The 15108-nt window shown below is 44.7% G+C and overlaps 1 protein-coding gene across 4 annotated transcripts in view; it reads left to right on the top strand.

Annotated features, from left to right (window-relative positions):
* Positions 1-14023, top strand: part of SPO11 (SPO11 initiator of meiotic double stranded breaks) — a 358551-nt gene extending 344528 nt beyond the window's left edge. For 3 of the 4 annotated variants that reach the window (XM_029614938.1, XM_029614929.1, XM_029614946.1), the window contains 3 exons: positions 916-992; positions 8927-9038; positions 13785-14023. In XM_029614938.1, the coding sequence (XP_029470798.1) occupies positions 916-992; positions 8927-9038; positions 13785-13904 (309 nt within the window). In that variant the 3' untranslated portion in view covers positions 13905-14023. The remainder of the gene's footprint in view (positions 1-915; positions 993-8926; positions 9039-13784) is intronic. The other variant, XM_029614950.1, reaches the window with a different exon arrangement.
* Positions 14024-15108: the final 1085 nt, after the last annotated feature.

Here is a 15108-nt window from a genome sequence, read left to right as displayed (position 1 = left end):
TGAATGCTACTGCGCCATATTTCTGCTATATTTATAGCAAAATGATTAAGCCTTAGATTGTGAGAATTCTGAAAGAAGGAAATGGCTACAGTACCTGAATGTAACTCATCTTGAGCTACCAGTGAAAAATTGGGCGCTGAAAAAATATTTATGGTGCTACTGAACAAAGTTTAGGTAAGTTAAATGCTAAAAACTTCTTTGAAGTGTGTTTGTCTTTTGGAGGAATTTTGAAAAATTTAATAGAAAAGATTTTAAACATAAAACTTTTTTGAAGAGTTCTGTCTTCAACTGTTTCTTAAAGATGGTAAAACATGATTCATTCTAGAACTGCTTGGGCACGGAGTTCCATAGTTGGGTGCCAGCTACTGCAAAGTTTTTCTCATGGAATTTTGATAGTTGAATTGACCATGTTGTGGGGATGTCAAGGAAACAGCAGCCAATGGATCTTAATTCCTAGTTGGTCGATACATTTTCAGGAGCAAACTGATGCCTGGTGGGGTGTCATTACTGAGTGCTACAGTGAAGTGTACTACAGTGTACTACAGTGAAGGGACTGTAGTACATGCATGATATGGTCATTGTGGGCAGTGCCAATCCATATCCGAGCAGATGAGTTCTGAATCAGTTGTTATGCCTCTAAAGGGCCCAGAATACTTTCTTGTCCAGGGACCTAACAACCCTAAGGCCACTACTGGTATAGAGGATATGTGCTTATGGGATTTTTGTGTAAAGAATATGTAAGTAATAGAGAGCCCTAAAAATGTTGCTTCATATTGTTAAATGCAGTGTATTTTTTAATTTGATTTATTAAATATGTATTTCTTCTGTCATTTGATTTTTAAAGACAGTCTTTATAATCTACATATTTGTAATAAACTGAATCTTAAACAAAGCATTCTTTGCCTTGTACTTTAGTCCATGTCCTTTGAAGCCCATAATCTGACTGTCCCATCGACAAGGTGGCTTGGACTCCTTCCATCAGATGTAGAAAGGTCAGTGTCTTAGCAGGAATGTAATGAAATGTTTTAATAACAAATAAATATAATTTATCCCAGGACAAGCAGGATGCTAGTCCTCACATATGGGTGACATCAGTAATGGAGCCCTATGTACGGAAAACTTCTGTAAAAGTTTCTATGAAACTTTTGACTGGCACCAGAGTGCCTACTGAGCATGCCCAGCATGTCATGATATTCCCTGCCACAGGGGTCTCCCTTTAGTCTTCTTTTTTCCGCGAAGCAGTTAGCCTCGCGGGTATTAGGAGTCCTGTGGGATTCTCCACAATATTTTCCTCACGGAAAGCTTAGAAAAACTTAACCGCAAAGGGTCTCCCTTCAGTAGTTATCGTGGTAAGTTTTTCTTACCGATCGCGGTTCCGTTCCGTTTTTCTCTCAATTTTTCTCTCAATTTTTGAGCCTGAGTCACAGGCCGTCGACGGCTGTCCGGCCACAATATGGCTACAGGCTTCAAAAAATGCCCAAAATGCGCCAGAAATATGTCCATCACAGACCCTCACCAAGACTGTGTCCTCTGCCTTGGTGAAGGGCATGATGTAAAAAATTGTCCCTTATGCGCTACGATGACCTCGAAAGGTCGACGTCTTCGGCTCGACAAAATGGAACAGTTGTTTAAAATACAACTGGTTACGGTTCCATCTACTTCCACACAATCGTCTCCGGCTGGGTCGATTAGGAAAGTCGTCATGAAAAAGCATCATCCAGGTGAGTCGGGAGATGCTCCATTTTCCTCCCCCTCACCATTGTCCAGAGCGTCAACGCCGGGCAGCGAAAAAGCCCGCGAAAAGGATAAGCATCGCCATCGGCATCGCGGGCCGCATACGGCATCCACTGCCCCGATACCCGGCGAACCATCGACTGAGGACGGGACACCGGTTAAGAAAGCCCGGCTCCAAAGTAAGGCTTCTGAGCCATCGACGGCCCGATCCTCGCCGATTTCGGCGGAAGGAATCGTACCTCCTCAGGGCCCTGAGGATGTACTGCTATCGCCACCACCGCCTCCCCCCATGGGTGCTCTGTTCACATCATCCATGCGGTTGGAACTTGACGTTTATATACACCAAGCGGTTAAGGATGCCTTCATCGAGGCGATGCCACGACCTCCTACTCCGGTTCTGCCATCGACACCGGTCATCGTGCGATCTCCGATTCCATCGCCAATCTCCTCGAGGCCGATGCCGAGAAAATCACCGCTCTCCTCGATGACGCCGGTTCCATCACCGGTTCCGCCCATGCCGCAACCAGCGGTTCCATCGATGCCGATGCCTCAGCTGCCATCGATTCCAATGCGGCCACCGACTCCCATAACACCGTCGATGCCTACTCATGAGTCCATTTTTCAACCTTTAATGGACAAGCTGGACTCCCTGATCCATTGCTTCTCATCTTCACCACAACCTCTAGGTGCTGATGGACATCAGGAACCATTACCAGGTCCCTCAGGTGTCATGCCACCCCTCAGACCTCAAACTCCACTATCTGAAATCCCAGTTCAGCCTACTAGGCCAACAGGGCATCCTCTGGACACTAGTGACCAAGAATTCTCCTCTGAAGAAGATATTCTCTCTGAGCCTTCCCCACCAGAGGATAGAAGAAAGTCACCACCAGAGGATCTTTCTTTTTCAAACTTTATAAAAGAAATGTCTGAAACAATCCCTTTCTCCCTCCTCTCAGAGGTAGATAGCAGGCAAAAAACCTTGGAGGTACTTCAATTTGTGGATCCTCCAAAGGAAATTCTTGCTATTCCTGTTCACGAGGTCTTACAGGAATTGATGTATAGAATATGGGAGCATCCTGGGTCTGTAGCAGCAGTCAATAAGCGTGTGGATGCCACTTATCTAGTTCAGCCCATCCCAGGTTTCCAAAAAACTCAATTGCCGCATCATTCAGTAGTGGTTGAGTCGGCCCAAAAGAAGGCCAAAAGATTAAAACAACATGCCTCCATACCTCCTGGAAAAGATAACAGTTTCTTGGACAATCTTGGCAGGAAAATCTTCCAAGCTGCCATGCTGGTATCCAGAATAAATTCTTACCAGCTTTTTATGAATCAATACCAGCGTGACCTGTGGAAGCAGGTTGAGTCACTATCAAACCAATTACCTGACCAGGAGGGATTCCAAACCCTCGTGCATAAAGGCCTAGAGGCAGGTAAACACGAGGTTCGGGCCACATACGATTCCTTCGAGACAGCCTCCAGATTATCTGCATCAGGAATAACAGCTAGGAGATGGGCCTGGTTAAAATCATCAGAGCTGAGACCAGAGGTACAGGAGCGCTTGGCAGATCTACCTTGCCTAGGGGAAAACCTCTTTGGCGATTAAAGTCAAAGAGGCGGTAGCAACTATCAAGGACCATACAGAAACCCTTAAACAGCTGTCTCAGCTGCCACAAGAGGTACATCAACCTTCAAGGAGGCCTCCAAGAAGGGAACCAAGGAAGCCATATTACCGCCCTAGGCGGTATTATCCTCCAGCAGCCAGGCCCAGACAACAAAGACCTGCTCAACGGTCTCAGCCTCGCCAAAGACCTGCTAGGCCTCAACAGCCTCCGCCTGCGGCGTCCACTTCTGGATTTTGAAGTACAAACAGAGGGCATGAGTCATTCCCAAAATCCTTATCCACAAGTACCTGTCGGGGGCCGAGTTGCTCACCACCTTCAAACTTGGACCTCCATCACGACAGACCAATGGGTACTCTCAATTATATCTCAAGGGTACCGCTTGGACTTCCTCACTGTACCAAGAGACAATCCTCCTATTCCGTCTTGGACAGTGTCTCATCATTACACAATCCTGCAAGCAGAATTATCCACCCTCCTGACTGCCAGGGCCATCGAAAGAGTTCCCAGGCCTCAGTGGGGCAGAGGATTCTACTCCCGATATTTCCTCATTCCAAAGAAAACCGGGGGTCTACGTCCTATCCTGGACCTCAGAAATCTCAACAAATTTTTAAAAAGTAAAAATTCAGGATGGTGTCCTTAGGCACCATGCTACCTCTTCTTCAAAAAGGAGATTGGCTCTGCTCTCTGGATCTTCAAGACGCTTACGCTCACATTCCCATCTTTCCTCCTCATCGACAGTACCTGCGATTTCTGATACAAGGTCAACATTTCCAATACAGAGTGCTGCCATTCGGCCTTGCATCAGCACCTCGAGTATTCACAAAATGTCTAGCAGTAGCGGTGGCACATCTTCACAAGCAAAAAGTGCATGTGTTCCCCTACTTGGACGATTGGCTCATCAAGAGTCATACACAAAGCGGAGCTTTCACATCTCTCAATCTCACAATAAGATTGCTTCACTCCTTGGGATTTCTCATCAATTACGACAAATCCCATCTCACGCCGTCTCACCAGTTGCAGTTCATAGGTGCAGATCTCAACACCATCACAGCAAAGGCCTTTCTTCCAAAAGACCGGGCTCAAACGCTCGTTCTCCTGGCACACTCTATTCGCAATCAATATACAGTCACAGCTCATCAGTGCCTCACCCTACTCGGGCACATGGCCTCAACAGTTCACGTCACTCCCATGGCCAGACTGACCATGCGACTAATGCAATGGACACTCAAATCTCAATGGATTCAAGCCATTCAGCCACTATCCACTCACATTCAGATAACACCAGATCTGAAGTTTTCCCTTCTCTGGTGGACATCGCCGATCAACTTGCTCAAAGGCCTACCGTTCCAGCAACCAGTTCCACAAGTGACTTTAACTACAGATGCGTCCACCTTGGGATGGGGAGCGCACATTGCTCATCTAAAAACACAGGGCAGGTGGACAAACAAGAAGCCTCCTTTCAAATAAACTTCCTGGAGCTTCGAGCTATACGCTATGCTCTATATGCTTTCAAGGACTGCCTTTCACAAAAGACTGTTCTGATCCAAACGGACAACACAGTAGCCATGTGGTACATCAACAAACAGGGAGGGACAGGCTCGTACCTCCTTTGTCAGGAAGCAGCTCAAATATGGGACTGGGCCCTAGCACACTCAATTTTACTACGGGCCACCTACCTAGCAGGCGTCCACAACACAGTAGCGGATCGCCTCAGTCGGCACTTCCAACCACACGAGTGGTCTCTAGACCCGACCCTGGCAGCCAAGATATTTCAACGTTGGGGTCAACCGTCAATAGATCTCTTTGCGTCCCATCTGAACTACAAAGTGAGCAATTACTGCTCTCTCCTCTGGCAGCAGAACAGCTTACCAAAGGACGCTTTTGCTCGCCATTGGAGCTCAGGCCTGTTGTATGCGTATCCACCAATACCACTCATAACCAAAACTCTGGTGAAACTTCAACAGGACAAGGGGACCATGATACTCATAGCCCCATATTGGCCTCGACAGGTATGGTTCCCCACACTGCTAGATCTCTCAGTCAGGGATCCAATTCGCCTGGGAGTAGCTCCCAATCTCATAACTCAGGAACAGGGACTGTTGCGCCATCCCAACCTTCAATCCCTATCCCTGACAGCGTGGATGTTGAAAGCTTGATATTACAACCATTCAACCTTTCAACCACTATATCTCAAGTACTAATAGCTGCACGTAAACCTTCCACTAGAAAGAATTATTCCTACAAATGGAAACGGTTTACTTTATGGTGCACTCAGAAAGATTTAGATCCTTTCACTTGCCCCATACCCTCACTACTAGATTACCTGTACCATCTCTCAGACTCTGGTCTTAAGACATCATCTGTAAGGGTACACTTAAGTGCAATCTCAGCTTACCATAACAAGCTGGAAGATGCACCTATTTCTACACAGCCTCTTGTCAGTAAATTCATGAGAGGCCTAACTCACATTAAACCTCCAGTGCATTCCCCAAGCATTCAATGGGACCTGAACGTAGTTTTAACCAGGCTTATGCGTTCTCCCTTTGAACCCATAAATACCTGTGACCTTAAATTCCTTACTTGGAAAACGGTAATTCTCATAGCCATTACATCAGCTAGAAGGGTCAGCGAACTACAAGCGCTAGTCACATACGAACCTTTTACAAAGTTCCTACATGACAGAGTAGTACTCCGTACACATCCAAAATTCCTTCCTAAGGTTGTCACGGAATTTCATTTAAACCAAACAATAGTTTTACCTACATTCTTTCCTAGGCCTCACTCTCACCAGGGAGAAAGAGCCTTACACACTTTGGACGTTATCAAATTTGCAGATGATACAAAATTATTCAGAGTAGTTAAATCACAAGCAGACTGTGATACATTACAGGAGGACCTTGCAAGACTGGAAGATTGGGCATCCAAATGGCAGATGAAATTTAATGTGGACAAGTGCAAGGTGTTGCATATAGGGAAAAATAACCCTAGCTGTAGTTACACGATGTTAGGTTCCATATTAGGAGCTACCACCCAAGAAAGAGATCTAGGCGTCATAGTAGATAATACATTGAAATCGTCAGCTCAGTGTGCTGCAGCAGTCAAAAAAGCAAATAAAATGTTAGGAATTATTAGGAAGGGAATGGTTAATAAAACGGAAAATGTCATAATGCCTCTATATCGCTCCATGGTGAGACCACACCTTGAATACTGTGTACAATTCTGGTCGCCGTATCTCAAAAAAGATATAGTTGCAATGGAGAAGGTACAGAGAAGGGCAACCAAAATGATAAAGGGGATGGAACAGCTCCCCTATGAGGAAAGGCTGAAGAGGTTAGGGCTGTTCAGCTTGGAGAAGAGACGGCTGAGGGGGGATATCATAGAGGTCTTTAAGATCATGAGAGGTCTTGAACGAGTAGATGTGACTCGGTTATTTACACTTTCGAATAATAGAAGGACTAGGGGGCATTCCATGAAGTTAGCAAGTAGCACATTTAAGACTAATCGGAGAAAATTCTTTTTCACTCAACGCACAATAAATCTCTGGAATTTGTTGCCAGAGGATGTGGTTAGTGCAGTTAGTGTAGCTGGGTTCAAAAAAGGTTTGGATAAGTTCTTGGAAGAGAAGTCCATTAACTGCTATTAATCAAGTTTACTTAGGGAATAGTCACTGCTATTAATTGCATCAGTAGCATGGGATCTTCTAGGTGTTTGGGTAATTGCCAGGTTCTTGTGGCCTGGTTTGGCCTCTGTTGGAAACAGGATGCTGGGCTTGATGGACCCTTGGTCTGACCCAGCATGGCAATTTCTTATGTTCTTATGTTCTTATGGACTGTAAGCGTGCGTTATCCTTCTATTTAAACCGCACAACAGCCCAAAGGAAATCCAGCCAGCTGTTTGTATCCTATGATTCAAACAAACCAGGTAAAGCAGTGGGAAAGCATACTCTATCCAATTGGTTAGCAGATTGCATACAATTTTGTTATGAAAAAGCAGGCCTTACTCTTCAAGGGCGAGTAAAAGCACACTCAGTCAGAGCAATGTCAACTTCAGTAGCACACCTTCGCTCTGTACCTATTCTGGACATTTGTAAAGCAGCAACATGGAGTTCTCTTCACACCTTTGCAGCTCACTACTGTTTAGACAAAGAAGGAAGACAAGATTCAGCCTATGGACAATCCGTCTTAAAGAACTTGTTTCCAGTATAATCCCAACTCCTTCTACATCCAACCTGCTGTGATCTTCGGCTGATTCATTTCATCAACAATACTTCACTGTTGCTTCACTACAAAATGACTCAGCCTCTAGCTTGCTAATCACCCATATGTGAGGACTAGCATCCTGCTTGTCCTGGGATAAAGCAAAATTGCTTACCTTGTAATAGGTGTTATCCCAGGACAGCAGGATGTAGTCCTCACGAAACCCACCCGCCACCCCGCGGAGTTGGGTCCGATACGTTTTATTATTTTATTTTTGGCTAACGCTATTTGCTACAAACAAAGACTAAAGGGAGACCCCTGTGGCAGAGAATATCATGACATGCTGGGCATGCTCAGTAGGCACTCTGGTGCCAGTCAAAAGTTTCATAGAAACTTTTACAGAAGTTTTCCGTACATAGGGCTCCATTACTGATGTCACCCATATGTGAGGACTACATCCTGCTGTCCTGGGATAACACCTATTACAAGGTAAGCAATTTTGCTTTATATACTGTTGTGTGGACAAGTCCATCTCAACGGTTCACAAATTTAATGCAATAAAAACAAGAAGAATAACTAGAAAAGGAAAAATACATATTATCATATTATAAATTATCTCTAAAAAGCTAAAATTTAAAAATATAAGATTAACAAAAAGTTAACAATAAAAGTACTACAGATTAAAAAGGATTAAATAGTAAAAGTTAAAAAGTTAAGAAACTGCTAAAAAACAGTCACTGCCTAAAGACTCCTATGTTCCCTTTACTCATCTGCATATGCTTGTAGGAGGGTTATGGGCGCCAGGCCTATTTTCAAAAGGCCCGGCGGCGCACGTAAAGGCCCGGGACACGTGTAAGTCCTGGGGCTTGAAAAAATGGGCAGTCCGGAGGCAGGGTGGGGTGGGGCAAGGAGGTCTGGGGCAGGGCGGGGCCAGGGGCCTCTACAAGGCTGCTGGGTTGGGGGATCGTGCGCCGGCAGTTGGCCGGCATGCACAAGTTACGCCTGCCTCTGGCTGCGCTGCATGCGGCTGCGTACGCAGGTTATAAAATCGGGCATACATTTGTACGCGCTGGGTTGCACACACAAATGTACGCTGCGCGTGTACCTTTTAAAATCTGCCCCTACATGTTTGTGGTCAAGAGAAATATAATGACTTCACACAGTTCGGCCTTCCTTGGAAGGCATAAGAGCAATCCTAAAAGGTTGAATATATTCAAATTACCCTTCAACCCTTAATCCAACTGGGATGCACAAGAAAGCATTATGATTTCAGAGAGAGGGGTGGAAGAGTGGAAAAAGGGAGACATTATCCCTTTCTACAAGGGATAATGTTGCCTACTTCCAGAACAAACAACATTTTCATCTTGTTTTCAGATTAAATATACCCCAAGATGCTTTAATTCCCTTGACTGAAATGGATAAAAAAAAACTTGCCAGTATGCAGAAGAGACCTTACATTGCCTGCCAACCCATTTGGAAGAAAGAAGTGGGTATATTCAGTATTTTAACATCCTGCATTATTTTTAATAAAATAGATTATGTATAATCTTGTAAACCGATCCGATATGGTTATCTACTATGAAGGTCGGTATAGAAAACTGCTAAATAAATAAATAAATAAATAAAATATAATGGATTATGTTTACAGTTCTTTAACAGGATTTTCAGTGTTTAATTTCCCACTGTCATTTGGGTTAGGATGTAGCATGTTCATCTCTAAACCAGCCGACCATGACTTGAATATATTTTCTCACAGGACAAGCAGGATGGTAGTCCTCACATATGGATGACATCATAGGATGGAGCCCAATCACGGAACTCTTTTGTCAAAGTTTCTAGAACTTTGACTGGCACCTACTGGGCATGCCCAGGATGACACTAACCCTGCAACCAGAAGGGGTCCCCCTTCAGTCTTCTTTTTTCCGCACAGCAGTAGCCACACAGGTTAAGGAGCTCTAAAGAAATTCCTGACAGGAATTTTCCTCACGGAACTTCTTCACATACTTCATAATTTAATACCCCACAGGGGTCCCCCTATTGATTTTTCACTTCCACGGCTGTCCGGTAAGTTTTTTACCTGGTTCCAGTCGATTCCCGTTGAGTTCTGCTCTCGCGGCCTACTGGCCGTCGACCGCACCGCGGCTAAATGTTTTGAGAGGCCATTACGTCAGGGTTCCGTCGATGTCCCGACTGCGCCTGCACAATGTCCATTACAGACCCTCTCAAGGTCTGTGTAGTGTGCTTAGGTCGCGAGCATGATGTCCTTACTTGCACCAAATGTGCCCTAATGACACCAAAAGGTTGGCAAGGCTAGAATGGAGGAGATGGAACTTCTCTTTCAGTCACAAACCCTGACTTTGTCCATAGCCTCGACGTCGTCCGAGCTGACACGTTTACGTCAGGAGAAGGACCAAGGAGATCGTTGAGAAAAACATCGACATCGACACTGTAAGCCTCAGACCATCAACGCAGGCAAGCCCTCGACATCGCCATTGTCTGAGCTGCTGCTGAAGAAAGCCTGTCCAGAAAAGGCACATCCCTCTCTGTGTCCAGGTCACTGAGGCAACCCTCACCTGGACAGGTGATGGGAGCCACGATTCCACCTTCAATGGTGGTCCCTCCGGCTACACCTCCACCTCCTCCTCCAGAACTGGGGGTTCACGCTCCAGGTTTCTGTGAGGAATTGGATCAGATGATTCAAGAGGACATCGGCAGAGCGATGCAAGGCTTCAAGGTTCCTCCGATGCCGGTGCCGATTCCTGAACCGGCTACTGATCCAATTCCTGTAGCGCTGGCACCGGTACTGACGAGGATGGAAGCGCTGCTCGTCGCTTTTCCTCCGATGGATCCGGGGGCACCGATGGGCCCGGTGCCCTCCTCCCCAATTCCTCTCTCATCGACAGAAGAAGGAAAAACACCGTTATTCCTTCATCTGTTGGGAGTCCTACCGATGCCTCAGCCATCGATGTCACTGATAGCGTCTTTGCTGCCATCGGTGTCTCCGATCCGTCCATAGATGCTCTCGGTGCCTCCATCAATGCCTCCGGTGACTCCCTCGATGCCCTCAGTGCCTAAACCAGGACCTTCAGGAATACCAACATTCCGTCCCTCTGAGGATCCTAGGGGTGCTGGTGATGAACCCTATGATCCATGGACCGATGACTCGTCCCAGGATACCGATGACTTACCATCACCACCCTCTCCTACTGAAAGCAGGAAGTGTTCTCCTCCAGATGACTTGTCTTTCATTAATTTTGTGAAGGAAATGTCTGAATTGGTTCCATTCCAACTTCAGACAGAACAGGATGCTAGACACTAGGGATGTGAATCGTTTTTGAACGATTAAAATTATCGTCAGATAATTTTAAAATCATCCTAAATCGTTAGAGTGCACGATACAATACAAATGCCCCCGATTTACCATCAGGGGCATTTGTATTGTATCGTTAAATAGGGCACGGGAATTATTTGGGGGAGGGCGGGAAAACCGGCACACCAAAACAACCCCTAAACCCACCCGACCCTTTAAAACCAATTCCTTACCCTCCCCCACCCTCCCGAACCACCCCAAAATGTTAAATTAACTGGTGGTCCAGTGGGGGGGTCCCGGCACGATCTCCTGCTCTCGGGCCATCGGCGCCATTTTGGCTGCCACTAATTAAAATGGCGCCGATGGCCCGATAAAAAAAAACAACCCACCCGACCCTTTAAATTGACCCCCCTTAGCCTCCCCCACCCTCCTGACCCTTTTTTTTTAGGGAGGCCCGCACCGCTAAAAAAAACCCCACCCGACCCTTTAAATTGACCCCACCCTCCCGACCCCCCCAAAACCTTTTAAAATTTACCTGGTGGTCCAGGGGGGCCTCGGGGGGCCTCGGGGAGAGATCCAGGGAGGTCTCGGGGAGAGGAGAGATCAAGGGGGGCCTCGGGGAGAGATTTCCTGTTCCCAGGCATCAGCTGTTCTAAAAAAAAAAATGGCGCCGATGCCCCTTTGCCCTTACCATGTGACAGGGTATCCGTGCCATTGGCCGGCCCCTGTCACATGGTAGGAGCACTGGATGGCCGGTGCCAGTGCTCCACCTCAAGCCTCCGCTGCGCCATCCAGCCCCTTCTTGGGACCTCAATCTAGTTTTGGGTCGGCTCATGAACCCACCATTTGAGCCTCTCCAATCCTGTGATCTTCGCTATCTCACATGGAAAGTGATTTTTCTTTTGGCAATCACATCCACTCGCAGAGTTAGTGAGTTACAGGCCTTAGTCACCTATCCGCCTTACACAAAACTTCTGCACGACCGGGTAGTACTCCACACTCACCCTAAGTTTTTGCCTAAGATAGTATTGGAGTTTCACATTAATCAATCCATTATACTACCTACCTTCTTTCCCAGGCCTCATTCAAATCCAGGAGAACAGGCTTTGCATACCCTTGACTGTAAACGGGCTCTAGCATTCTATCTAGACTGTACAGCTACCCACAGAAAATCCACTCAACTGTTTGTTTCTTTCAATTCCATCAGATTGGATCAACCTGTGGGTAAGCAGACTCTCTCCTCCTGGTTAGCAGACTGCATTTTCTTTTGCTATCAGCAAGCAGGAGTTCCACTTCAAGACCGCGTTAAAGCACACTCTGTCTGGGCCATGGCAACTTCAGTAGTGCACCTACGCTCGGTGCCGCTTCCTGATATTTTTAGGGCTGCTACCTGGAGTTCTTTCCATACCTTTACAGCCCATTATTGTTTAGACAAGGCTGGCAGACAAGATTCCATCTTCGGCCAGTCTGTCTTGCGCAACCTATTTGCAACTTGATGTACCAGCACCTGTTGCACGTCTTGGGTACATTTGGTGCATTTCTCGGACATCCTCAGCTTGGTACTCACCCATATGTAAGGACTACCATCCTGCTTGTCCTGTGAGAAAGCAGAGGTTGCTTACCTGTAACAGGTGTTCTCACAGGACAGCAGGATGTTAGTCCTCACAAAACCCGCCCGCCACCCCACAGTGTTGGGTTTGTTACGTTTTCTTATTTTATTTTTTGGCACTTACTTTATCTTTTAAACAAGACTGAAGGGGGACCCCTGCTGGTTGCAGGGTTAGTGCCATCCTGGGCATGCCCAATAGGTGCCAGTCAAAGTTCTAGAAACTTTGACAAAAGTGTTCCGTGATTGGGCTCCATTCTGTGATGTCACCCATATGTGAAGACTAACATCCTGCTGTCCTGTGAGAACACCTGTTACAGGTAAGCAACCTCTGCTATCCATGGCAGGAATGACTTAAACTGACTGCAAGCTATAGAATTGAAGCACTGTTGGAAAAAATATTTAAAAATAATTCCAAAAAGCTTGCCAGAACTACATCTACCTTACCCTTTCTCTATTTCTATTATTATGCTTTTATTCTTTCATTGTTTACTTTTTTTGTTATTTTCTTGGGAAGCACATATCAATGTATTAAAGTATTTCCTTATATAAAAAGGGGTATTGGACACCTTCAATGGACTGTATGGTGGCATATCACTACTCAAGCTTAAGCTATAACTAGGTTATACTTAAGTTGTGTGCCTCCAATATAATAACACTTACCCTCTGATTTTTAGTAAATTTTAAAATGCAATGCATTACAGACTTTTTTGCAAAACACATTTATATCTTAATTATAGTCCATAAGACAGCAAGAATCAGGATGCCAATTATTTTTAGGAAAAAATATTAAGACAGGGCCTACTTTATTAGCATTTTCTTGAATAATTGAAATGTTAACCCCTGGAGCTTGACTAAATTCCAGTTATAGCCCTACTAAAATGTTGAGTCCTGATGCATATACAGTACAGTTTCTTCTGCTTTGCACCTGAGAAGTGACTGCATACTGCCTTAATCTCTAATATAAAATATAAAATCCCCAAAGCTATCTGCAAATAAAACAGTGTAAGCATTTATAACCAGAAAATGGCATTTCAACAAATGGGGACCAGCTGACCCCATGTGGCATTTGTGAGACAGTTTAGCACATCAGACTTATAGGTTTAGAGAAGATAAATATTGATAATTCTGTTAAAATATCTTTGGGCCCCAAAAAGTAAAGGATTATAGTTCCTATTTTATGTGGCTAGGCAATATCCAGAAAGTAACTTACAGAAATTATTATTTATCTCAATTAGGTATATGCTATATTTATTATAGACTGAAAATAATGTGTTAAGAAATTATACTATAATATTATTTACATTTATTTACAGATGGAAATTATGGCAGCATCTAATATGAAGGCAGAAATTCAAGCCTTGACCTCACTGTCTTCTGATTACCTTTCAAGAGTGTATTTACCAAACAAGTTACAATTTGGTGGCTGGATCTAAATGTGAATTATACAGGGATGAACTATTTTCTGGCATCTAAATCTTTTGAGTGTAGTTTTGTGATCTAATAAAAACTGGCATAAAGTTATTTAAATGAACAAAGTAAACTTTTTTCTGTGGTTGAGCTTATTTATGTATTTATTTATTTGGCATTTTTATATACCGATATTCATGTAACAAGCATCATCTCCATTTACTGCAAAAAAAAATAAATTTAGGGGTAGATTTTAAAAGAAGCGCGCGCGCTTCCTGGTGCGCACACATGGACGTACCGATTTTATAATCCACGTGCGCATGTGCAGGTGGCGCGTGCAGGGGGGGGCCTAATATTACAAATATATGTGCGGCGACAAGATCGGGCCTGTACCGGCCGCCTCCAGCCCTGCCCCCTCCCCACCCTTTTGGCCCAGCACTTCTGCGCATAATGCGTAGCTGGGCCCCTTTGAAAATGCGCATGGCGCATGCAAGGCCTGGCCACGCGTGTAACCCCATTTTTCACATGCACAACTTTTTGCAAATCTACCTGTAAATGAACAAAAGTGGAATTCTTCAGATCCCTAGCAGGGCTCTTGAGATTGGGTCACAGTTGAGTAATTATGCTTTAGTAAAAGTAAGTATAATTACTGACCCTGCATTTGAGTTTGAAGGATAGTAAGAAAGTTTGGTATGTGCAACTAATGCAGCTTAACAGTGTTGCTGTGGGACCTGAGCTAGATAAACTTAACTAAAGTTTGGAGCTTGAATTATTGATACTGTGAAGTTTCCTTCCCCTATTAAGAGTGTCTGAATAAAAAGGGTTGTGTTTGGAACCAAACTGAAACTGAAATGAATTAGATTATACTAACCTCTGAATTATCTACACTGCTGTTCCTATCTTTTCTTTTAAGGAAGAAAGCTTTGGCAACCCTGCAGAAAATTTTTACAAACTTTAAAGCAAGGTTTAGCCTCTGTAAGGAGTTATAGTGTTGTAGTGCTAGCAAAGACCTGGTACCCCTGCATGAAGGAACTTATGGAAATTAAAGAATAGCTGACTTTTTCTTGTGAATGCAGAACTTTGTATTAAATCCAAAGAAGCTAGATTAAGGTGTGTTTAAACAAGTATACCTGTTGCTATTAGTATGATTAGATGAAGAGAATCTGGCTCGGGGAGTATTAAATGTTGGTATTGATTTTTGCCACTTTTTTATATTACAAGAAATGTGCA

The sequence above is a fragment of the Rhinatrema bivittatum genome, chromosome 1 (genome assembly GCF_901001135.1).
Source record: "Rhinatrema bivittatum chromosome 1, aRhiBiv1.1, whole genome shotgun sequence".
NCBI classification, from domain to species: domain Eukaryota; kingdom Metazoa; phylum Chordata; class Amphibia; order Gymnophiona; family Rhinatrematidae; genus Rhinatrema; species Rhinatrema bivittatum.
The sequence above is the reverse complement of the archived record's forward strand: the minus strand, read 5'-3'. Positions and strand labels throughout refer to the sequence as shown.